Genomic DNA, 25,081 nt, shown 5'->3' on the forward strand with positions numbered 1-25,081 from the left:
GCAATCAGTGGCTGCTCTTGGAAACTTTGGTCCTAGTAATGATATGAACTGATGGATTTGTAACCTGAATCTTATAAGTGAAAAAATAAAAGGTGATGGGATATTAAGTCTTCACTAGCAGATATTAGCAATATTATGGAAAATCATCAACACATTTCAATGCAGTAAATCTCCTTTTGATTGCCCTTTTCTCACTGTTACAATGTTACTGAGATAGGGATACAACTAAAGTAAGAGAAATATTTTAAAAGAATGCCAATTCTTGATTAAACAGTTTAAATAAAATGCTAATAGCCCAAGCAAATAATACTTAAACTAAGCTTCAAGTGAAGCCAGATTTTGATCGCTATTACTTGGGCATTCCCCCACTGATTTAAATGGAGTTATCAGATTTACACCAGGTCAACTGAGGTGAACAATCTGGCCCTGATTGTGCCAGGTAGTTTTTTCTAGCCATGAGCAGAACAAATTACTCTTCATTTTTTTTCTAAACAAATGCTCCCCCACTTTTACATCAGTAGATTATGGCAAAATGTATATATCTATGGCTCTGCTTAAATCATAGCAATCCAAACCTCAAATTATGGATAACAGGCTGGTAAAACTGCAATGTAAAGATATAATCTAGTTACCTGCTAGCAGGGTGGATAAAAATCAATGATTTTTTTTTAATTAAAAAAAATCGGATTTTTTTTTTATTTAAATCGAATTTTTCTGATAAAATGCTTTTTGAGGAAAAAACCTATCTAAAGATAGTTTTAATTAAGATACATTATAGCTCAAAGATATCTCATCATGGAATAGGGATTATAAATTCTAATTCTATAGTATGAGACAATATATTCATGTAATGTTTAAGAAAAGTTTTGTAAATGAGTTCCAATAGTTTATGGATTAGGGACCCAATCTTATTGGGATCCAGGGGCTTCTGGATAGATTATTTAGGTTAATGTTTCTATCTACCCAGTGGGACTCAGTGCTCAGTCTAGAAGATACCATCAAAGATACTTAGTTTTGCAGTTCTCAAACTGTGGATGTGTCTCTCCAGAGGTAACATGCTTGTTAACAGCAAAAAATGTTTTTAAATAAATAATATATAGAGGTGAAAAATAACAGACCCCAACCCTACTGTTGCTTTGCAAATTTGTGTACACAGAGTCGATCCCTTACCTCTCTATAAATGTGCAAAGTTTCAAAAAGTTCAATGAATTTTTTGGGGGCGGAATAAGGAGAAGAACAAGGAGAAGAAATCTGGAAATAAATGTGAGAAGGGAGGGACAGGCAGGAGAAAGAAAAGTGAAACTGTTTGAGCAGCATATTCCAGAAGTCTTGAGGTCTTTCTGAGTGTAGCCTTCATTGATCTGAGATCTATCATACCATTCTCTCACTAGAAAGGAAAACCTATAATGGCTGCAGGCCGTAAAAGAGACCCAGTTTGGGAATATTTTAAGTTCCTCTACCTGTGGGTAAGACAGGCATGCATGTAAAATGCAAACAGTGCAACAAAGAAATGTAAGGCCTGCTTGCCCGAATGAAACAACATCATGAGAAGTGTTACTCCTCAGGAGGAAGCTGTGTTGAAGATGATGAAAGAAACATGTCTGAACATGCAGGATCTTCAAGTTGGTAAACCTTTTTATTTCATACTTCTTTCTTAAGGACTGCCTGTCTTCCTTCTGGACTATACTTGAATTCTCATGTTTGAGCAAAAAATATAGTTGTTACTCTATCATTTTAGATGCAGTTGTGATAAAAAATAAATAGCTGAAATAGGCAGATCTTCCTTTTACAATTTCACCTTTAAAGTAGTACTAGTTGTCAGTGAATGCAATGAGTAATACTAAATGAGCAGTATGGTAATAATAATTAAATAACTGCATTGACTTATTTTGTTTAGGAAAATCCATCCTCAACATACAGGATTCTGAAGACTATCCACCTTCAAGATCACCATCATTTTCTATAGTTTCAGAGTTATCTGCCAATGATAGTGTTTCAGTCACATCATGTATGTCACGTAGCCACAGTATATCACCTGTAGCAAAAAGAAAAAAAAATCTCCATCATCCAGAAACATCCATAGATAAGTTTGTGATAAGAACCAGCAGATTACAAAAAGAGGTAATTGATGAAAAAAATTGCCCGGTTTGTTTATGCAACAAACTCTCCTTTCCGTATGATTGAGAACCCACACTTCATTAACATGGCTCAGTCATTAAGACCAGGATACAGTCCACCCAACAGAGCAGATGTCGCAGGCAAATTGCTGGATAAAGTGTATGAAAGAGAAATGGAACAGTGTGAAAAAGGTCTAGAGGGTGAAATTGTTAACCTGAGTCTTGATGAGTGGAGCAATGTCCACAATGATCCTGTTGTATGTGCTTGTGTAACAACAGAAGAAAGGAATGTCTTCCTTACACAAACAATTGCTACGTCAGGAAATGCACACACAGCAGAATACTTACAAGAAGTAGCAGTAAAAGCTACAACAAACTGTGAAAAAAAATCCAAATGTCTAGTACGCAGCTTGGCAACAGACTATACTTCAAATGTATCCAAGATGAGAAGAAATTATTTAGAAGAGAGTGAAGAGAGTCCCAAGCTAATAACAATGCTCATTTGATGCACCTCCTAGCCAAAGACTTCAGTGTTCCAAAAATAATGGCTAATGTTGTTGAAATTGCAAAATACTTCTGTAACAACCACTTTGCAGCAGCTGCTCTGAAAAAAGGGGGAGGAACCAAGCTAACTCTCCCACAAGACATACGATGGAATTCAGTAGTGGACTGTTTTGAGCACTATATCAAGAACTGGCCTAAGCTGATGACAGTTTGTTAACAATACAGTGAAAAAATAGATGTCACTGTCACAGCCAATGTTCTCAATATTGGGTTTAAGAGAAATGTTGAACACATGCTGTGTACCCTGAAACCTATTTCTGTAGCCTTGAACAAAATGCAGGGAAATAGCTGTTTTATTGCTGATGCTGTTGAAATTTGGAAGGAACTGAGTGAGACCTTAAAAAGAGAAATATGCAATGACCGAGTTAAATTACAAGCATTAAAAAAAAATGGGACAAGCACTATCTCCAATATATTCTTGCAAATATTCTCAATACTCGGTACCAGGGTCAAACCTTAACTGCTGAAGAAGAGGAGTTGGCTATGACATGGACACCCAGCAATCATCCCTCCATAATGCCAACTATAACAAACTTCAGAGCTAAGGGTGAACCATTCAAGAAATATATGTTTGCTGATAATGTTTTAAAGAAAGTCACACCAGTGAACTGGTGGAAGTCACTTAAGCACTTGGATTCAGAGACTGTTGAAGTGATAATCTCACTTTTAAACAGCAGTAACTTCTTCTGCTGGTGTAGAAAGAATATTTTCTTCCTTTGGACTAATTCATTCCAAATTGAGAAATCGTTTGGGACCTGAACAAGCTGGAAAGCTTGTTTTTTTTTTCCAGATTATGAACAAACAGGAAAATGAAGGTGAAGACGACTGAGTTAGCTGCAGAAGCCAATATTTTAAGTTTCTCATATTCACCTGGCTGACATAATCAATTTAATTTTTGTGGGTTTTTTTCAATATCTCATTTAACTATTTTAGTTAAAAACAATTTTAACAAAAACATATCTGATATAAAAAACCTGAATGTTTAACTAAATTCAAAAATTCATAGGCTTGTTTTGTTAAAATATTATATGTTTGCTGTTGAAGAAAAAAATCCAGAATACATAACGTTGTTGTTTTAGTTAAATAAAACAATGTAAATGTCTGTCTGGTGATGTTCTCCTCCTAATACAGCATGGCAAGAAAATCCTCCAGATAATACACATTTCAGGGATGTGTGCCCTCCCCAAACAGTGAATACACTGGGAATGTGCATCACTGACTGGGATAGACTCCTGACGGGTGAGGCAGTGCTTAAATCCCAGAGATCCTGGCATACCCTGGAGGCAAAGGGGATGAACCCCAAAAGGAACTCTTCCTTTAAAGTGAAAAGAAGTACAAAACAAGCCTCGAGCACAAAAAAAATAAGCAAAAGCATACAGATGAATTAAAGGAGAAGTAAATAACTACACTAAACTAAAAACTAGAAGATTCTAAAGCTAAATTTTGAATGGTAGAAATGGCCATGCTACATGCTCCATCTCAGGCCGAGGCACTTGAGAAGAAACAGAGAGTGGTCTGCCTACAGTAGCCCTATATATAGTTGGTATGGGGCACAAGGATGTGCAGGGAGATGCACAGACCCAACGGGCACTGCTACTGAAAATCTCTGATCACCTGAAGTGAAGCACCCATAGGGACACAACTCAAAGAATGTAATAACAGGAAAGTATTTAGAGTATTTTCTCTGTCATTTAAAACCATACAACAGCCATAAATAAGGTTAGAAGCCAGCCTACATGACTATGCATCTTCCACAGCACGCCATTGCTTCACAGACCACATATTGAGAACCTCTGCTCTAGAAGAATCTTCCTGGTTTCCAAAGGCCATTTTTTCCCCACTAGATAATAATTTAGAGATCTGAGATTCAGAACAGGCCTAAGTCCTCATGTATTTTTGGGACAAAGAAGAACCTGGAATAAATACCCTTTCCTCCTTGACACAGTAAAATGGTGTCGTGGGGTGGTCTCCCGCTCCTGCCCGGAGTGGATTAAACCAGCCCAGGAGAGGGCTGTGGCTGGGGGCAGGTAGCTCCCAAGCTGATTGGGGAAGTGGGCACAGCTGTGGCCATGCCCCAAACAGACCACAGCCGGCCCTTATAAAAGGGTTGTGAGCTAGACGCTCAGAAAGAGTCTCCTCTAGCTGTGGAGGGAGACAGGCCTGGCTCCTGGGGAGGTGAAGCAGGGCTGGGGAAGGCCAGAGGAGCTGGGAGGCTCCAGACTGGAAAAGCCCCAGGCTGCAGGCCTGGCAGACAGCCTAAGACAGGGTACTGGGATTGCAACAGGGCAGCCCAAGGGTAGGCAGAGGCAGCAGGTCCAAACCCCCCTTGCCTATGATGACTGGCGAATATAGACTGCAGTTGGCTGCAGTGAAAGGGGGCTAGATGGTGACTGGCAGTAGCCCATAGGCTGAGGCAAGGTGGGGATAGAGGGTGGGGGGTTCCCCGGGGAGAGGAGACCCAGATTTGTGGGGTATTGCCTGGAGGGGCAGCACCCCAGGAAAAAAGGCACCTGTGTCCAGGAGGGACATGGGGGCCAGCGACGGCAAGACACCAGCAGAGGGCGCTCCAGAGCTGGTAAAAAGAGCTAATTCCCAGAAAGCCAGCAGGAGGCACCGCAGGGGTGAGTCTCGCCCCATTACACATGGGCTCAGTGACATTCTCTGCAAGGAAGTATTGGATTTCCTGCAAAGTATCTTCATGATAATGTTGAACGTAAGTGCATTTCTTAAAGAAAGGCAGCTCAAGTAATTTTTCTTTAGTAAATTCTGTGGAAAATGATCCCAGAAAATGATCAGGACATATGGATCTGAGACAACCATGAGTAACTGACACAAAAGGCTTCCATCGTTCCTCCAGGTTCCTTCAGAATGGATACTGACTGACTGATCACTTCAGTACCTTAGAAAAACCTAGAAGGGCTTGCTGCTTTTGGGAAATTGTTTTTTTGGGATCACCCAGGTTCTCCTGGAAGAGAGATCAGAAGCTACCTGACTTTTGTGTATGGAGCACATCTAAATCCAGACCCAAATATAGGCTGGATTCTTAGGCCAGGTCTGCACAAAAAAGTTAGGTGGGCCCCACTACATTGCTCAGGGGTGTGAAAAATCCACACCCCTGAGTAATGTAATTAAGCAGACCTAAGCCCCTAAATACACAGCACTAGAGCAATGTGCAATAACTCTGTTGACCTAGCTACCACCTCTTGGGCTACACTGTAACTACAGTGACAGGAGGGTCCACACTTAAACCTGTACAGAAACACAGCGGTAGACCTAGGCAGGTGCTTTTTGCTTCCATGTTTTACAGAAGAAGGAGAGGATGTGGGTGACAGTCCCATTGGAACACAAGTGGCTCTAGTTTCCTTGGCCAGTGTGACCCCTACCTTTAACCCATGATAGCTGCATCAGATCTATTGAAACTACTGGCAACAACAAAGGTATGATCCCTGTATAATGAAACTAGCACTATTACAAATGTAAGCTACCAAGACTTTACGTTCTATGTCATAAGGTTTATTGCTTCCCCTAAATATAGATATATCTGCATTTAAACAGAAAAATTACACTAAGGGAATTTCAAGCAGTCAGGCAAGCATTTTTCCTAATAAGGAATATTTACATAATTACATCCACTATACATTGTGCACACTCAGTAAAGTGTATGATACCAGCTGCCAACACACTGACTACAGTACAGTAGTAAAAAACCCTCTGTATGACAATTGAGAGAGAAAAAGCATACAATCAACAATGTATCAAATCTTGAATATTTTCTTAGAGATTCTAGAAGCATTCAAAGTCATGTGAAGGAGAAACTTATTAGACAATTAACTGACCCAAATCTGAAATCTTACCATTTTATCTAGGTGCTCAATGGATCTATAAATCTCTCCTTGGGATTCATCATAGTAACTGTAACGGAACCTTTGACCTTGAAACAAAAATCATGGACAAAATAAAAAGGGACAAATTAGTATCTAGAACACCCCCCAAAAAATAATTTCAATTATGATGAAAAGCAAAGTACAGCTGAACCCACACCTCTGGTCTGGTAGCCAATCTAACATAATATCAATTGTAAATCACAAACTGGAAGCGATACCTTTACGATATTCATTAAGGAATGGTATTTTCCATTATATCTTTCTGTTCCATTGAAGTCATTCCAAACACCACCACAGAACCTCACCAGAAACACAGAAACTAAAACGATACCACTTAAAGTGCAGTTATACTTTGAAAAATGACCATGTAAAAATGGCATTGTGTGGTCCCATGTTAATTGCCTACCAATGACTTCATATCAAATTTGCTCAGTTTACAAGTAAACAGATGGTTTTTCTCACTGACAGCCCTGCAAAATCAATCTGGGATCTGAAAGTCATAGAATCATAGAATATCAAGGTTGGAAGGGACCTCATGAGGTCATCTAGTCCAACCCTCTGCTCAAAGCAGGACCAATCCCCAACTAAATCATGATGTTCTCTCCTGTCTGCACACCAGAACCAGTAATAAGAGGTGGGTACCTTTTTGAAACAGTCCCTTTATCAGCCATAACCACACATTAGAAAGCTACATAAACAAAGTGTTATTGGTTAATACAACAAAATGGAAGTCAGAACTCCTGGATTCTGACTCTGCCACCAACACCTGATGTATGAGCCTAGGCAATTCACATAAGTGCTGTGCCTCAGTTTACCCATCTGCAAATAGATATAGTTACTTCCATCAAAGGGATGTTGGGATGTTTCATAAATCAGTTAACTAATTTTGTAAATTTCTTTTAAATCAATAGAACAACAACATAAGAGCAAAAAACTACAATCACTGTTACCAGGCTGTAATAGTGCAGAGAAGCATGTAACACATACCTTTACTACCTCCCTCTCCCATCCCACTGATAACTCAAAGGCTGCCAAATTTAATTTAACATAATTTTCCAAATAAAATTTCACTTTTGGCCTTACAGAAGGCAGAAAAACATTTACGTTCAAAGGATAAATTTACCATAAAGTTCTAAGCACCAAAGAATGTTTAATAAAAGGGCCTGCTCAAATATAGCTACAATGTAGCTACCACATTGTTATAATACAAAGAAAACCTGCCACTTACCCCAATGGCAGAAGTCAGAAGAAACCACAAAGAGATTACTAGGATCTGCTAGGTATTTGCTGAAGAGTTTTCCAAATTCCTGTTCTTTTGACTCACTCAGTGCTCCAACCAATACTGGAACAATGGTAAACTCATCCTTATGGCTTATAAGCAAAAGAAAAAAGATTTCAAAATTAATATTTTAAATATAAGAATAGAGTTCTTTGTCAAGGTATGACAACTGAAATTATAAATCTGCCCCTTAAAAGGACACTATTAACCTGAAATGTAGCTAATTAAAAAACACAATTAAAAATAGCTTTATATACTACACCTTCCCCAAGACCCCTGTCAATGGTTTGCTATTTTGCAACATTTTCTTATTTTCAAAAATCTTTTTTCTCTCCTTAGTTGCAGTGTGAGAAAGCCACAAAACCAACAGAAGAAACCAACTCTATAGCGGAAACAGCAAAAAGTGACTATGGACAAAATCAAAGACGGAAAGTCCCCTATGTAGAGGAGCAGCACAATGGATACACACCACTGAAATTGTACTTAAGCCGCAAGATAGGACCTAAGTGATGCGTAGTTATGTGCTGACCTTCTACACCAGTGGTTCTCAATCTATTTGTTACCTGGGCCGGAGGTTGAGAACCACAGCGCCCCTCTGCACCGAACCCTATGCTCAGCGCCCCCTGCCCAGAGACCCCTCCACAGAATGGGACCAGGAGTGGAGTCCTGGGTAGGGGCCGGGCAGCAGGGGCCCCGGACCCTGCGTGGCCGGCTGGCAGCCCTGATGCCAACCCCAGACCCCATGGGACTGCCCCTGGACCCTGTGGGGTTTTCCTTACTCTCCTTTAGTTATAGTAATCATAGGGATCACCTGTAACAAAAGTAGCTATCAACTGGACACTGATTTTTAAATTGCCAAAAGTATATACAAATTTTGGAAGCTCAACAGAAAACATATAACACTATTCAAACTTTTTTTTAAATTGGGCAAATGGTTTAGTGAAACAGTCACAGAATGATAACATTTAGAGATATGGAAGACTTAAGTCATCTCTTACATATTTCAGGGCAGGACTGTTCCCTATTGTACACTTACAGTATTAGTATTTTGTCAAGTCTTTTACATATATATCTCTGCATGGGAGATTTAATTTTACCTAGCTTTGCAAATAAAAATTCACTTCTGGCCTTACAATAAGTAGAAAAACAATTTATAGACTTGTAGATGTCACTGTCAGGAAGTTTTCCCCAAAATTAACCCTATTCACAAGTCAATACACAATACTAACTACTTTCTACCGTATGGTCAGATTTGATTGCTCAACTGCTTGCCCTGCTCCCAGTTTCCGTCCTACCAAGAAATCTCAAGTCTCTAATTTATATTCTTAAATTTTTATGTTAAAAAATTATCATTCTCCCACCAAAAGAGGATCACTTCTTCCTACTGGAACACACATGCAGTTCAAATGTATAATTACAGGCGTTGCAAAATAAGCTTTTAGCCATATTACCTTTCCATGGCTTTAGCAGTATAAGGCAAATGCATTTCAATACTGTGTTCATCTTCATCTGTCTGCAGAGACATACGCTCAAACATTCCAGTCTTCCACAATTCTCCATAAACTGAAAAGATTTAAAAATATATTAAAATGCTTTACCAAAAATTACATTACAGCGTATCTTGTTAGAAGTGACACAATAAAATAATACTCCCTGCCTCTGGGGGCTATGATCACAGAACGTTCTCTGTTGTAGCTTTCTAATTGAAGTGTAACTTGCATTTAACCCAAGTTACAACATTTTTAATTAAGTTTGTATCTTACAGTTAAGAATGCATTGTGTAAAGCAGTGACATCTTTAGCATCTTCGAGATGCTTTCTACAGTCATTATGGTACAAAAGATTTAAATTGTACAAAAAAAATATTAAAACGTGTACTCATCCACATAATCTTTGTGTTTTTAGATTTCCACTAACCATATGATGCTATATTTGAAAGGAAAAGGTGATCAAATGAGCTGCTGCTGGATGTGTATGTTTATTAATATAGCACCTTAGCCATCGGCCACTGCACAAAACACAGACTGCTGAATGTGACAAAAAACAGTTCTCTACCTGTTTATGAAGTTACATGTACTATCTTGCACTGGTAATTTATGGACTTATTCTTCTAAATACCCGCCCCACCCCAACCACCCAAAACCTAGGGCTCCTAGGTGTTGCAGTAATATGAATAATTTAAAAAATACAGAAATCTGAAAAATGCAAGCTTACTATATACATACTCTTTTGATCAATTCGAAGATCATACAGAGGTGTTCTATATAGCTCCACACTGGAAAGTGCACATCGGGAAAGGGGCACATGATGGGAAGGCCCAAGAATGAAAATTTTCCGGCTAGGATAATTAATACAAAAACCAAAATCAGAACAACTGTACTCCTACAAAACCCTGTGTTGGAAAAAAAAAGTTGAAAAAGAAAATGATAAACTGAACTAATTTTGGGGGGTTAGACTGGTGGCTAATGGTAGTACTTTGCCAGGGGCAAGAGCATGATTCAATTCTTGGTCCCTTACGGTCTGATGCTGCAAAGTGCTGAGTGTCTGAGAGGTGATCTTGAAGCTGGTTCAGTAAAAATTGGTTAAGGCCACCTTAAATGACCTAAAACAGGGTCTGCCCTACAGCACAAGCCAGTTTTAAAGCCTCCTTTAGATGATGAAAACTAGTTTAACTGAGCTGGTTAGAAAATATCTCTAGCATAGTGCAGGCCTTTACTGATAGATGATATTTGATTCTCCGGGATTAGTAATGAGTCCAACACAACTCCCATGCTGCACACCATCTTAGGTAGCTGAGGGTTGGGTGGTATGTTTATTATCAATTACTCAAAGCCTTTTCTGATTCACATTATTACACACAATTTAAGCCAGCTGTTTTTTTTCTCCAATTCTCTAGTCTCCTTCAAGCACTCTGTTATCTGTGAGTCAGTTACATGAAAAAGCTACATAGACCTGCATGTCATTAGCATACTACTGGCACTGCAGGCTTTGTCTTGTTGTGGGCAAGAGGTAGTCATTTCACCAGGTCTCTGGTCCTGATTAAAGGTCAGTCTTTCCTGCCAGAGAAATTTTCAGAAGCAGTCTTGCCTTTGCATGGGAAATCTATGATAGTGCTTCAGCAGGTAGATACCACCAGTTTTGTTTTGCTTTGTTTTTTGTGCAAGCAGTGGTGGAGCAAAGCAAAGGAAAAAATGCTGAAGTGCTGCATCAATCCACTTTGAAATCTATCCAGAAAATACAGTTCCTCAACTGAGGCAGAATGAGGTGCTCCTGAACGTTTTAAACAAGCTATGTGGTAAACAATAAGTGACGTAGAAAAAAATCCAGTAATGCAATGCCATTAAATCTGGGAAGTGGAACTTGTTCTAGAAATGTCAATGCAGAAAACATACCTGTATAGTGTTATCAATTGTTTTCCTTTAAAAAAATTGTTCTCATTTTGCTCAAAATATATCAGAAAGAATCAGAATAACTTTACTACTTTTGGACATGGTTTGCTTTTTTTCTGATAAACCACTGAGGAAACAAAAAAGAAACTGGTTTATTATTTCTAACACTAATTATCTTAAAGTATCACTATTTAGCTTCAAAATGCATGTTTGAATCAAACACTGAAGATACTTTAAATGAGAATTGATTAATTAATACATTAATACATGGCAGGAATTTCTGAAATATGCTGCAACTAGCAAAATACATGCAGATTTTAATTTTTTAAACTAGAGTAACTGGCCCTGTGGTTCGGCAGGCAACTGCAGCCCAGTTTTGTGCCTGTGCATTTTCAGAACAAGTACATTTGAAACAATTAGTAACTCCCACTGACTTCAGTGATCATATACCATTTTTTCCTCAGGACCTCATTCTATGCACAAGCTGGACCTGTTTTGGGGACGAGTCACGGTTCTATAGTGAATGAAGCTGTTGTCTGTAGGACTCCTGCATCATTTGTTGCAGGAGTTGGAAGGTGTGTACCTATTGTGGGTCTGGGGAAAATGGCAGACCTAGGTTCTTAGCCGGGGGGGAGGGACCAGTGGACCTGGGCCACAACTGAATACGGGGGACAACAAATGAAAAAACAGAGAGGTAAGTGAAGGTCATAGGGTAAAAATCAGGGAACCAGAAGGGGACACTGAGCAGAAAATGCCCGACAGCACCCATCACTCTTCAAAAACATCTCTGGAGTGAGTGGATGCCACCCAGAGGAACTCTGCCTGGAGGTGTGATTGGACAAGGAAACAAAAGTAGGCCCCACAGTTGCAGAGCACCCCCTCACCCAGCCAGCTTCCTCTTCCTCACATGATGGATGGTCATCTTGGCCAGTGCCAGGAGGAGGTTCACAAGTAGGTCTCATGACTTAGTGGGGTCACAGATGGGGTGTGCCAAAATCGGGAGGTGCAGGGAGAAGTACATCTCAATAAGAGATTCTGGAGGAGCTAGAAGAGGGGCTGCAACCTGACACTATGCGTACCAGGGTCTCCCTCTTGCCACAAAAGGGGCAGGGGAGTTTGTGAACCACACCAGTTACACATCCGTGCTTGTGGTTCTGTGAAAGAGCTGCCAGCTTTGGAAGGTGTGTCGTGAATGAGGCCACGGATTGCAGGAAGGGAAAGGACTGCCTCATTGTTAAGGCAGCCAAATGCTGTCCTGGAGAACTGGATTCTATTCCTGCTTCTGCCACAGAGGTTCAATGTCACTTAACCAAACTTTCAGAGGTGATCACTAATTGTGTTGTACAGGCAACCTTAATTCTGGCATCTTCTACCTTCTGAGTTCTTGACTTTGCACCTTTTAATGTTCTTTTAATGTAGTTTTTTTGTGTAATTATACTTATAGAACCCCGGAGAACTTAAGACTGGATGTCTTCCTAAAGGATATTTTCTATCTCAACCAGAAGTTATGGACTTGATTCAGGATTTACTTGGTGAAATTCTACGTCCTGTGGTATGCAGGAGATCAGACTAGAACAGGGATTCTCAAACTTCATTGCACCGCGACCCCATTCTGACAACAAAAATTACTACATGACCTCAGGAGTGGGGAAGGCCAAAGCCCCACTGCCCCGGGCCAGTGGGTCAAAGTCAAAGCCCAAGGGCTTCATCCCAAGGCCGGGGGGGAGGGGGAGGAGAGGAGCCTGTAACCTGAGCCCCATCGCCCAGGGCTGAAGCCCTCAGGCTTTGACTTCAGCCCCAGGCAGTGGGGCTCAGCTCCCAGTAAGTCTAACGCCAGCCCTGGTGACCCCATCAAAATGGGGTCCCGACCCACAGTTTGAGCGCTGCTGGACTAGAAGACTGTAATGATCCTAAAAATATATGACCATACAGGGCTTGGTCTAACTGCCAGTGAGGCCAGTGAGAGTGCGTCAACTGACTATGAAAGGGAGCTGGATCAAGTTCACATAAAGAGCTACCACTGAATTACTCCAGTTTTATGTCAAGTCCAGTTTCAATGGAGTTACACTGTAATAAAACCGGGACAGACAGTCACAGTACTTTAAAAATATTGTGTCAAGTTCTGCCATCTTTACTCACATAGAATAGCACCTTACTTCACAAACACTTCCACTGAAATCAGTAGGACTGCATGTGAAATATGTAAGAGTAAGGTACTAATCAAAGCATGCCATTGAATCGGGCCCATTTGGAGCTAACAGAATCTTGCTACACATAGACCCTAATCCCACAATGAGCTCTATAGGGGTAGACCCCTGAACCAACAGAGTTTATTGCAGGATTTAGATCTTACTTTCATGCTCTTTAAAAAAGTAACTGTAACAAAAGAAACAGCTCAGACTCTCTTTGAAACTGAGAGGTATCATAAACAACAAACAATAAATATCAAACTAATGTTATTACTACAAAATACAGACAGAAAGAGTACATTCAATTTAAGAGGCAAGACCCAGAAAGTTTCAAGTTTAAATAAGTTTCCTTTCCTCAAATGTTCAGAAAAAAATCTAATACAAATTTTCATCTCCAACAGGATTACACTAAATATTTGATATTTTTATTTTTAAACTATGCATTATGGTTATAGGAGGGAAAAATAAAGGTTAGGGAGTATGCTAAGGTCTAAGACATAAAGTAATGAAAATATGTTTTTGACACCTTTCCAGATGGCAGAGTTTAGCCAGGAAATATGACAATTTTTTATAAAATGTACTATCAATCACAACGGAAAAGTCAACATTTCAGAACTTAATCAGAAGAGCTCCAGTCAGCTTAATCTATGCTGTTAAAGAACGTTTTCCACTGTAAAAAAAATTTGCATATAAATATATATATATACACATACACATTTTATATACACACACTCTCTCTCTATATATATAAATGGAGATATTTTAGTGCTACTTACGTAACAGTTGGATCCACTTGTTTGTAAGCATGGGCTGCACATGACCCACAGTAAGTATATCCAGCATGGCTACAAAACACATTTTTTAAAATTAACTTTTAGGTTTAAGACTGAGAACAAGCAGAATATTAATATTAGCAATCTAAAAAGAAAACTTGTTAAGAGAATGATCAAAACAGAAACTTGTGAAATAAGAGTTGTCAAGTATTAACCAGGGCTGACACTTTTAAAAGGCAATATTAGGTATATGTGGGATGTGCTGTTACAATATGTTCTAATAATTTATTTTTGAAGAAGTTCCACTGTTTTCCTTATGAAAGTCTACTTAAAGTAGTAACAAAACTGACAGCTTATTTGAAAATGGCAAAAGAAATGGAAATCTTTGTAAGACAAAAAACCTAAATAAAAACACAAAACTGAAGGTTAACTGGCACCTGACATCCCAGATATACTGTACATATTGTATTTACTACTATTTATAGGCATTGTACCTCTCATTGCTAAAGGCAGCCCTTGGCACTAACTAACATGTATTACTTATCTAAGATACTGTAACAAATCCATGGTCACCTAGCTCTTCATGTTTGTCAATATGCTGCACACCATACAGCTGTACATCATTAGAACTTTGTGGCAACACTGAGTAATGAATAAGAAGAAGGTGAAAGCAATACCTATATTCTAGCACTAAAGGGCTACTATATGTGATGGAAAGCAGGTAGGAAAGGAAGAGAGGGGATCTACCTTGGCAATGAAAGGAATACGTCTGCCAGAGAACAAATGGGTGTGGGGTAAATGCATGGAATCTAGCACAGTAAAGGTTACAACTATTGGGAAATTAAATGAGAGGAGTGGGGTTGAACCCTGTCATTTCCTATCACACTCTGTGGCCATCACTGGCTGAAGAGATGCTCCTTCCCTTTCCTGGTTTTCTGGACCCATCATATACCAAAAGGTTTCCAGTCATTTAGACTATTTGTTTTTAATCCTATGTCTAGATCTAGTGTCCACACTTTGAAAAGAATGTTGAAAAATTGGATAGGGTTCAGAAAAGAACTACAGGAATGATTTGTGGTCTGTAAAACACACCTTTCAACAAGAAACTTGAGGAGATCAATCTTACAACAGAAGTGGTTTATAAGCATCTATGCAGAGAGAAGATATCTGACACAGTATAGGGGTCTTTAATTCAGCAAAGGCATATCAAAATCCAATGGCTAGAAGTTGAAGACAGAAACCTTCTAACTGGAAATAAGAAATTACCAATGAAAGCAATTACACATTGAAACAAGCTTACACAGTGAGTTGGAAATCCTTTAAATCAAGAGGGGTTATCTTTGTAAAAGATACGCTGCAGTTCAAATTGTTGGGCTCAATGCAGGACAACTGGGTGAAATCTGATGGCCTGTTACGTAGATCAGAGTAGATCACAATGATCCTTTCTGACCTTAAAAATCTGACTACCTAGTCTGTAATTTCTCTCTACACTACTTATTTCATTCAATGATCTCAAACCATTTTTATCAAGGAAGGTAGGCATCACTGTCTCATTTTACAGGGAAGAAAGCAGAGACACTGATGAATGAATGATTTGCTCAAGGTCACAAAAAGAACGAGTAGCAGAGCTGGAAATAGAACTCAGGTTTCCTGACTCTCAGTCTAGTACCTGTCCACTTGACCACACTGTCTTCCATAATGTTAGCAGGATTTGGGTCCAGTTTCTTACTGTAACTTCTGTGATACTGTTATAAATATACACCAAGCATTACATTTAAATAAAAGTACAGGGGTATTTAGTTCATGGTCCTCTTTGATCACTGAAAAGACAACAACATGCATTACCTAGAAGTCTACAATTAGTCAGTGTCACTGCGCTTTTGGATGAGGAGGAATATTAATAAGCCACTTTTTCCTGCTATTTCAAATGTCTGAAGAGAATTATCATTTCGGCTTAACTGTATCTAGCTTGTTCACAGCCCAAAGAGTAACTTTTTTGAAAGTCTGGTACAAATTCTACTTCATCATTCTGAAGGCATTTTTCAGATGCAGACACACCAAGCAGAGTCATACAAAGATATTTCTAGAACCCAAATCAAATATTATTTAAAAAACATTTAAAACGGAAATTCTTATAAAGTGAAAAAAATAGAAGCAAAAAAGGATAAACCTGAACTGATCCACAAGTCAAAATGCACATTAGCATAAGATGTTTACAGAATCTAGGTAGCCATTATTATTATTAATATAGTACCAATTATGTGCTTGGTGCTATACAGACAAAGAAAGAATCACAGTCCCTTCTTCTGATGAGTTTGCAATCTTTATACTATCACTCTACTACATCACCTCTGAACTGGCTTGTAGGAACAAACCTTTTTCTGGGAAAAGGAATGCTTTTATTATCTCATCTGTCCACAGAAACTAATAATCAATCACATATACTGTGCACAGGTTTTATGCCTCAGTTTTCGTGATATTCAGAGTATTTTCAGTGGTTTTCAAAATTTTTGTATTGATGATCCGTTTCACACAGCAAGCCTCTGAGTGAGATCACTTTATAAAATAAAAACGGGGGGGAATTTAATTTAATGGGGGCAAAGGGCTGTCAGCCCCATGGAGCTGACAGCTCACAACTCCCATGTAACCATCTTGCAACCCACTGAGGGGTCACGATACCCAGTTTGAGAATCCCAATATAATTGGAGCCCAGTCAACATACTACTTAGGCAGAAAACAACACTTTAAGAAAGATCTGAAGAAAGGACTTAATATCTCAAATGTTAAAATACAGATATGAAACTTACGGTGCAATAATGGCTCTAGCAGGTCTTTTTGTAGATTGTACTTGAGAAAGCCAACCTTCTAGCTGTGCATTCAGCTGGGGTCCTACAAAAAGACAAGGAAATATTGAAATAATGAAATAATTTATCACAGTTTAAAATATAACCAAGTACAATAAGTAATCTTAAAATATTGCCATGAGATTTAAAACCATTATAAATAAAATCAAAGGTTTGTGTTTCAAGAGCATAAAAAATAAACAAGCAAACAAAAGTTATAAAAGCAGCATGGCTCATATTGCTTAAGGTCATGTCAGGAACGTTTTTAGCCTCCAAAACTAGAATTACTTCATCATTTGCGCAACAAGCTTGTTCTTGTTCGGTGAACAGAAGACACACACATAATGTGCCCAGAGCCACAACTATCACTGACAATCTCACAAGGGGGTGATGTATACATTCAATTAGTTTACTTTGTTAATTATCTACTGTTTAGATTTCAAAATGAATAATTAGAACTATGAGCGCTAGAGAAAACAATATGAACAAAAATGCATGTGACCAAAGGCCTCAGCTACCAAGTATTACCAATTAAATATAATTCCAAGAAAGTGGCCAATAGCTATGATAAGTTTGCTTGTTAACGATCCCTAACTGACTACAGCAAACTGTGAGCTAGAAACCTGTAAAGCAGATACCAGGCTGTCTAAAGTGAGAAAATTGCAGACATATATTAAGAAGTAGTACAGTATTTGAAGTTAGTTCAGAGTTCAGTAAACAGCCCTATAGAATCAGTACTCATACCATTTCATTTAATAGTTTTCATTTAGGGCCCAATGCCACACGTTACTGAGCACCCTGACAGGCGCTGAGCATTTGCAACTTTACTAGCCCTTGTGGGTAATAAGAAATTCTTTCAATCAGAGATATTATTGGCAACATTAAGAAAATATGTTTTAATATATTTACATCAGAGTACTCCCTCTTAGTGTAAAACTACTCTTGGGAAACTGATATTTACCATATTATAACACAATGTTCTTTATTAGAGAAACACAATTAACTTTTTAAAAATTTTACTTCCATCTGAAAAATGTTTACTTACTATTGTTACAAGTAACACATAATATACTATTATAACAAAAAGAGTAAAGAAACATATATTTTTTTTCAGTTAGTTTACTACATGCATTTGACAGAACTTTGTCTAAGTCACTTTCACTTGCAATGTATTGTACAGAAAATCAGTATCCTCTGTTTCTGTCACAAATATTGGCAGGGAAACTCAGGGATAGATGTAGCACCTGAAACTATTTTACAATCATTTTTCAAACTGACTAGATTTCAAGCTGACAATTTCTTCGAGGATTTGTTTAGACCTCTAAACAACTTAAATAGCGGCATGCAGCCAGCATGACTTCCCTACAGGCTAAATCGGTGCTGCTGTGATTGATGCAGTGGGCATTGATTTAGCTGGTCTGGTGAAGACGCGATAGGTCAATGGGAGAGCGCTCTCCTGTTGACTTCAGTACTCTGCCTCCCAGAGAGGTGGAAGGTATGTTGATGGGGGAGCGTCTCCCGTCAACATAGCGTGGTGTAGACACCACCGTAAGTCAATCTAAGGTACGTCGACTTAAGTTACGTATCTTAATAAAATATTGGAAACAGCTATTACTAGACACAACCAAAAGCCTCACTTCTACCAGGAGGATTACAAGTAATTAATCAACCAATAATGGTGAAGCAGCAGTGTTAAAGCAGACACACTTGACTATCCAGAAAGGTTACACATGCACTTTTATATTTTTCTCCTTTCACCCACTCTTTGAAAACTATCTTTTCTTGTCACTCTTTCTCCCTCCTTCATTCCACTTGTCACTAGCACTCCAAACAATCCCTGCCACACTCTTCCAAGCACAACCACCATTAAAGATTTAGTGCTAGTAAAAACTAATTTTAAAAACTATTTCACACAGCATGGTTTTGCTCCTAATGTGGACAGAACATAATTTAGCTAAAAGTGATTTTGAAAACCATTCAAGACTAAGCAGTGACATAGTCTTGAGAACAAGCTAGGACTTAGGCTACAATATGCTTTTTTGAAAGTGATTTCATTTTTTCCCTGTTTATATCAGTTGGCCAAACACTGGAATCTGTTGAGTACCATCAACACTCAAAGTCAAAAGCCTCACAGGGGAAGCACTCAATAAATCTTCAGGGTTGGGGGCCAATTTTTCGAACCAGGTTATCTGGAGCTGTATTTAAACCAAGTTCAAATATGGTTCAACATACAGTATAGATGCAGCTTTTAAAGGTGCCTCTCAAAGAAAAAATATAGGTTTGTGCCCTCTACATTTTTTTTTTTACAATCTCCTTATTCTTTGAGCCCAGGCATATCCAAGGGGAAAAATATACAGAGTCTCTTATCTACATTGTGAATTAACTTGAAAAATATCATGTTTTAAAAACAGTTAACAGAAGGGCATGAAACTGACCAAATGCAAGCAGGGTTTTTTCCTCAGATTATACCTGGAAACTGAATTATTTACTTTAAAAATTCCTTCCATTCTGAAAATTTCTTAACCAGGTAACAAGCAAAAGAAAATTAACAGATTAAAATGCATTATGAAAAAGTAAGTGAAGAGACCAAACCAAACCACTATGCTGCTAATGTCTGTATCAGAAACTAAAGCAGTCACTTAAAAGCTCTTCTGATCCCAGTTTTGAATTCTGTTTCAGATTTACACAGACAAAAAGTATAATGAGTTTATCACAAGTCAAGACAAGACCTATAGAAGGTTGGGGAAGATCTGGGATAAAAGGCAACACAAAATAGTGTGTTGCTTCCTGCTTCCATCAGTTAGAAACAAAGAAGTTTCTTTAACTGACAGCTATTATTCCTTCCCGAGGCTATGGAGAGATGGAGCCCCCAAGCAGGGTCCAGGGACAGAACCCTGGTAGAAAGCTCAGCAACTTCCTTCTTCCCAGTAGCTGTTGGGAACAGAGCTGGGCTTCTCAGTAGAATGTTGCTCCTGCACTTTACTGTTGTGCAGTCTCCTCATCTTTCTCCTGATCTCTGAATAGCAGGTTTAGATCTCTGGCTACTACATGCCTGATTAATGTGTCAAGCCCTCATATTAATAGTGGACAAAATAAAAGCATGTCCTAGTTAATCTCAATTTCATGACAGGCATAGGAAAATCCACAGTTTATCTACTCTAGAGTGATAAACCTTATTCAATTTGGGATTTTGCATCTCTATGTACCGAACTATAATACACACACATACACAACATTTGTTGTCAAGCAATTAGTATTGCTACACACACACAATGTAGCAAACACAAACCCACAAAAGAAAACAAAAAGTTAAACCACCTGACAGTACATATTCTCTACTCCCTCACTCAAAAGATTGCACCTTAACATTACAGCAATGGCATACTGCAGATCTCATACTGCAACCTTAACCTCTGTCCCTCCTGCTCATGTAGATTTACCAGATTATTTTCTCCTTTAATACTAATAGTAGTGGGTAGTTGGCTGAACCGGTAAAGGTTTGTGTGCAGAAGGACAGTTAAAGTGAGGGATGGAAAGCTGCCATAGCTAGCCAAAGTTAAAGTTGTGGTATGTGGTAGTTTTGGTAATTGTAAGGTCATGCATGAAACCTTCTCTCAACAGAAAACAGTAGCTCCTGACTGAGAAGAACTGCAACCAAAATTGCATCAATCAGGCTCTTAGGTGCCTTCATAATAGCCTGGAATGTGAACACTGAAAAAAATTAACTCCTCTTAATGGATTCTTCATTGATTATTTCCAAACTGATCCAATATATGATCCGATTTTATTTTCTAGTGGAGGGAGGACTGCTTTGGAAACAGATCAAGAGTTCATGCCATAAACACCACATATACTCTTTCATTTCCACTGGAACCTCACTTTACTTGTGGTAATAGCTGGAAAATCTTTTGCATGTTACTTAAAAAAGCATGAACTATTTGTATCAATTTTCAAATTTTCCTTGCAATTAACCACAATTTTAAGATTTTGTGCACTTTGAGTCATTGTTGCTCACTGCAAAACACCAATTCCTCTGTTTTTGCATGATGAATAACCGTATACAAAAAGAATTTGCACTAGGTGTTACATTATAATAAGCATCACCAGGTGTGCTATTACAGTCTCCAAATTATTTTTCTTAGTATGTAAGAAAATGTTCAGACTTGAAAAGACATGCAGTGTTAGTCTTGATTACGCAAGGTTCTGTGCAGAGGCCCTTGGAAAGGGAGCTGTGTGAACAGCAGTAGAGTTTTTCTCTGCCTTGGTATCCAATTATTCATTTCTTGAGACAGAGCTGCTCTCTGGGGACTAACTGGGCACTGGTGCTGGGTAGAGATTCCTGAAAAAAGGGATTGCACTACATGCTGTCGCCTATCACTATTACAGGACTAGTGCATGTGTTATACTTAGAATATACTCAGACTCTGCATCACTGATTTCTCCTGCACTGGAAAGCCAACTTTCAAGACACCAGTCATCTGCTACTGCTTGACAGTGGAGAAACACTGGTGTCCGAACGGAAGAGCGGTGTCTAAAGCAGGTGCAACAATCAAATTAGGAATGTCAGTGCAAAAGAGTCAGGAAATTCAAAAATTATGGTCCTCCCACAGACAGTAACATAGTACACAGTAGAACCTCAAAGTTACAAACTGACCAGTCAACCACACTCCTCATTTGGTACTGGAAGTATGCAATCAGGCAACAGCAGAGACACACGCCAAAAAAACAAAGCAAAATAAAAACAAATACAGTACAGTACTGTGTTAAACATAAATTACTAAAAAAAAGGGGAAAGTTTAAAAAGATAAGGAAACTGTTACTGTGTTTGTTTCATTTAAATTAAGATGGTTACATGCAGCATTTTTCTTCTGCATAGTAAATTTTCAAAGCTGTACTAAGTGAATGTTCAATTGGAAACTTTTGAAACAAAAACCATAACATTTTTTTCAGAGTTATGAACAACTTACATTCCCAAGGTGTTCATAACTCTGAGGTTTTACTGTATTGCACAAATATTTTGCATTAGAATTATGATGTTAAATGTAACCCTTGGTACTCAGGGAATGAAACAGAGCCAAATTAATGATGCTGTGGAAACCCCAACTTTTGATTTTTTTGGCAAATAAATTCTCAATCTTAACGGCACATCAAAGAATTGTGAACACTGAATGACCTTATTTATGTAAGAAAAAATTATTCTGAAACACACATTTGAAATGTGTACTCTAGCAGAAGTTGCACTCAAAGAATCACGTCATTAAAGCAAGGATAATACACATTATATTACAAATCAGTTTCTTAGAATGTACAAAGCAGTATCATTTTAAGAAAGGTCATGGATCCAATGGAGGTATTGACTGTCTCAACAGATTCAACCATGAATCAACACATTCATCTGCACTAGACACAACAGATAATTTAAGATCACAGACATTCAAGTAAAAGTCTGACCAATGACTAACAGCTTTTATTTCACTGTTCTTGATTCCAGACAAATGAATGCCAGTAATGCATTTGAATCGCTTTGTAAAACGTTAAAGTTAAAAGCTAAATTTATTAAAAGTTGCTAAAAGTTAAAATTATTTGCTAAAGAAAATGAAGTAAACAGAACATTTGCATAATCACTTCAAAAGGTTTTTAACTTCTTTATTTCTTAACCAAATTATCACACTCAAAGCTAAAACGATTGTCTTCACTATGGATTAGGCAGATACAACCCAAATCTGAAGTTTAAAACAAAGACAAAATTACTCAAGTACCAAGAAAGACTGCAAAAATCGTTAGCCTTATATAAAAGAGGCGATACCTGCCTTGAAGAGCTTACAATGTTTATAGACATGACAAATGCAAGCAACACAAAAGGGTGGGAACAGGGAAAAGTGTAAAGGTTACAATAAGTTCAGACATATATGCAAGGTTTGCTACGTGAACATCTTAATAGATCCACAACCCTGTGTGTGTGCATTCCCCTCAGACTAAGTTTCCTATAAATGCTTACCACTTTGGTTAAATTATTTGTATTGTAGTAACACCCAGAGGCTCCCGTCACAATCAGCATCTTATTGCACATTACATAGTCAGAAAAAAATTCTGTCCCCAGGAGCTCGCACTTCAATTCAATGTATTTTTCACTAATGCCATCTTGCTTTCAACCCTCAAAACTCTTATTTTCCTCTTTTACTACTCTTCAGCCTCCTACTTCACCCTTCAGTAACAAGAGTGTAATGATTACTTTGTACCAGAGCCAGGGGGATACCTAATGAAACGTTTGAAATGGAAGTCTAAGATGACAAGCTGAAGGCTCCCATAGTCCCTGGTCCAGTGGCAACTCTGTGACCGGGACCTACAAGTAGGGCCTTGCATATTCTGCATCTGAAGAATTTGCTAAGGAATCCACCCACCCCTTAGCATAGACTTATTGCCAGAGTTCCAACTTTCATTTTATGATTTTTTAGCCATTAATGGTTGTGAACAAAATACAGAAAACATGAATCAAGATAAATCAATGCAGTGTTGTCTTCATGAGTCAGCAGGGAACCTAAAACAGATAAAAGATGTGTGAATTAGCCCATATTAACTTCTGTGGGGTGTTTATTTTGAAACCTGAAGATGACAATTCCAATATGGCTAACTCAATTCACTGATGATTATTTTAGCAGAAACAGCCAGCAAATATGCTTATCCCACAAGCCCAAACTGCCTCTGATGCCTACAGGTGCCAACACATCCAGCTTCACCAAACAACTCCTACAATGCAGCTATGTGTTAATAAAAAAAGCTTTGGCATAGTGAAAATGGAAGATGTGCAAACAGTGTAAAACAAACTGAATTTAATACACTAAATAACAGGAGCTCTTATACGGACTGTATTTAAAAACTTGCATTTTAAAATTTTATTAAAGTTGTCATCTAATTTCCAGTCTGTGTCCCTCCCCACCGGTCCTGCAGATCTTGCAGCAGAATTTAGATTCAGCTTGCCCCAGAGTTCACAGGACATTGCTTAGAAGCAGACAGCCACCGAAATTTATGCAGAATGAGGTAGAGAGGGGAAAATATGTTAATAGAGCTGTCTGATTTGCTGGAGGTTTTGCATCTCAGGTATGTCCACACTGCGCACCTTACAATAGCGCGGCTGTGCCACTGCAGCCATGCCATTGTAAGGTGGGCTGTGTAGCAGCTCTTTATCACCAGGAGAGCGCTTTCCCGGTGACAAAATAAAACCACCTCCAACGAGAGGCGGCAGCCAAAGTGCTGTCCACACTGGCACTTTTCATTGTTAAAACTTCTGTCATTTAGAGGGGTGTTTTTTCACAATCTAGATGGAAAGATCCAATGAACATCCCCTGGAAAACTGGTGCCAACTACAAGAATTTTCATGCCAAAATAATAGCTTCTCTGCTTCCACCCCGCCCCATTTTCAAATTTTCTTACATTAGAAAATGAGATGATCTGGCTTTTTCTCTTGCTCCTCCATCCAAGAGCTTCAATCAGCTCTATTCAGTGCAGCACTATAAAAAGCAGGACTGTAACACTTTAATAATGTGGTTTTTACCATAAAGCCAACAGCAAATCACGTCATAACATGACTTCTACCAGGGTAGTTTTTGCAGCGTACAGTCTTCGATGATGCATCTACGTTAACCAAAGCTACTGTAAGGGCAAAGACTGCATGAAATTTTGACTGGCTTTCTTATCCTTACAATGGTTCAGCTCATCCCTCATCCCCACAGCAATATGACTTATTAATGGGCTTTTATTAATGTATTCTGGGACTCTTCAAGCACCTCTCCACAGCACTCAGCATATTACTCAGAGCTCATGTGCTCAGATACATTCCAAAATGGAGGCCTCCAAGGAGGGATGCATTCTGGAACTCTAGTGCAAGGTATCCCAAAATTCACCTTCCTTCATTCAGTATCCTCATAGTTGACTCTGACTTGCCAGCAGCGGCAACTTTTTACAACAGCTTTGAATTTTAAATGAGATTACATGGCAATAAACTGTCACCCAGCTGATGACAGTTGGAAAGGCAGCGAGCAGCCAA

The 25,081-nt window shown here is 38.6% G+C and overlaps 1 protein-coding gene and 1 long non-coding RNA gene across 3 annotated transcripts in view; one reads left to right on the forward strand and one right to left on the reverse strand.

Moving 5' to 3' along the window:
- The window catches only part of MEMO1 (mediator of cell motility 1), a 49,652-nt gene that overhangs the window by 6,583 nt on the left and 17,988 nt on the right, over positions 1-25,081 (reverse strand). Inside the window, exons 2-7 of one of the 2 annotated variants that reach the window (XM_037895387.2) lie at positions 17,002-17,083; positions 14,198-14,266; positions 10,069-10,181; positions 9,296-9,407; positions 7,794-7,936; positions 6,536-6,612 (exon numbers count right to left, since the gene is read on the reverse strand). In XM_037895387.2, the coding sequence (XP_037751315.1) occupies positions 6,536-6,612; positions 7,794-7,936; positions 9,296-9,407; positions 10,069-10,181; positions 14,198-14,266; positions 17,002-17,083 (596 nt within the window). Of the gene's footprint in view, positions 1-6,535; positions 6,613-7,793; positions 7,937-9,295; positions 9,408-10,068; positions 10,182-14,197; positions 14,267-17,001; positions 17,084-25,081 lie in introns of those variants that run through there. The other variant, XM_037895388.2, reaches the window with a different exon arrangement.
- On the forward strand, positions 5,056-8,645 carry LOC122465138. The gene is made up of 3 exons (XR_006289733.1): positions 5,056-5,394; positions 5,989-6,118; positions 8,184-8,645. It is a non-coding gene; the product is annotated as an uncharacterized LOC122465138 (long non-coding RNA).

This window comes from Chelonia mydas, chromosome 3 (assembly GCF_015237465.2).
Source record: "Chelonia mydas isolate rCheMyd1 chromosome 3, rCheMyd1.pri.v2, whole genome shotgun sequence".
Taxonomy (NCBI): Eukaryota; Metazoa; Chordata; order Testudines; family Cheloniidae; genus Chelonia; species Chelonia mydas.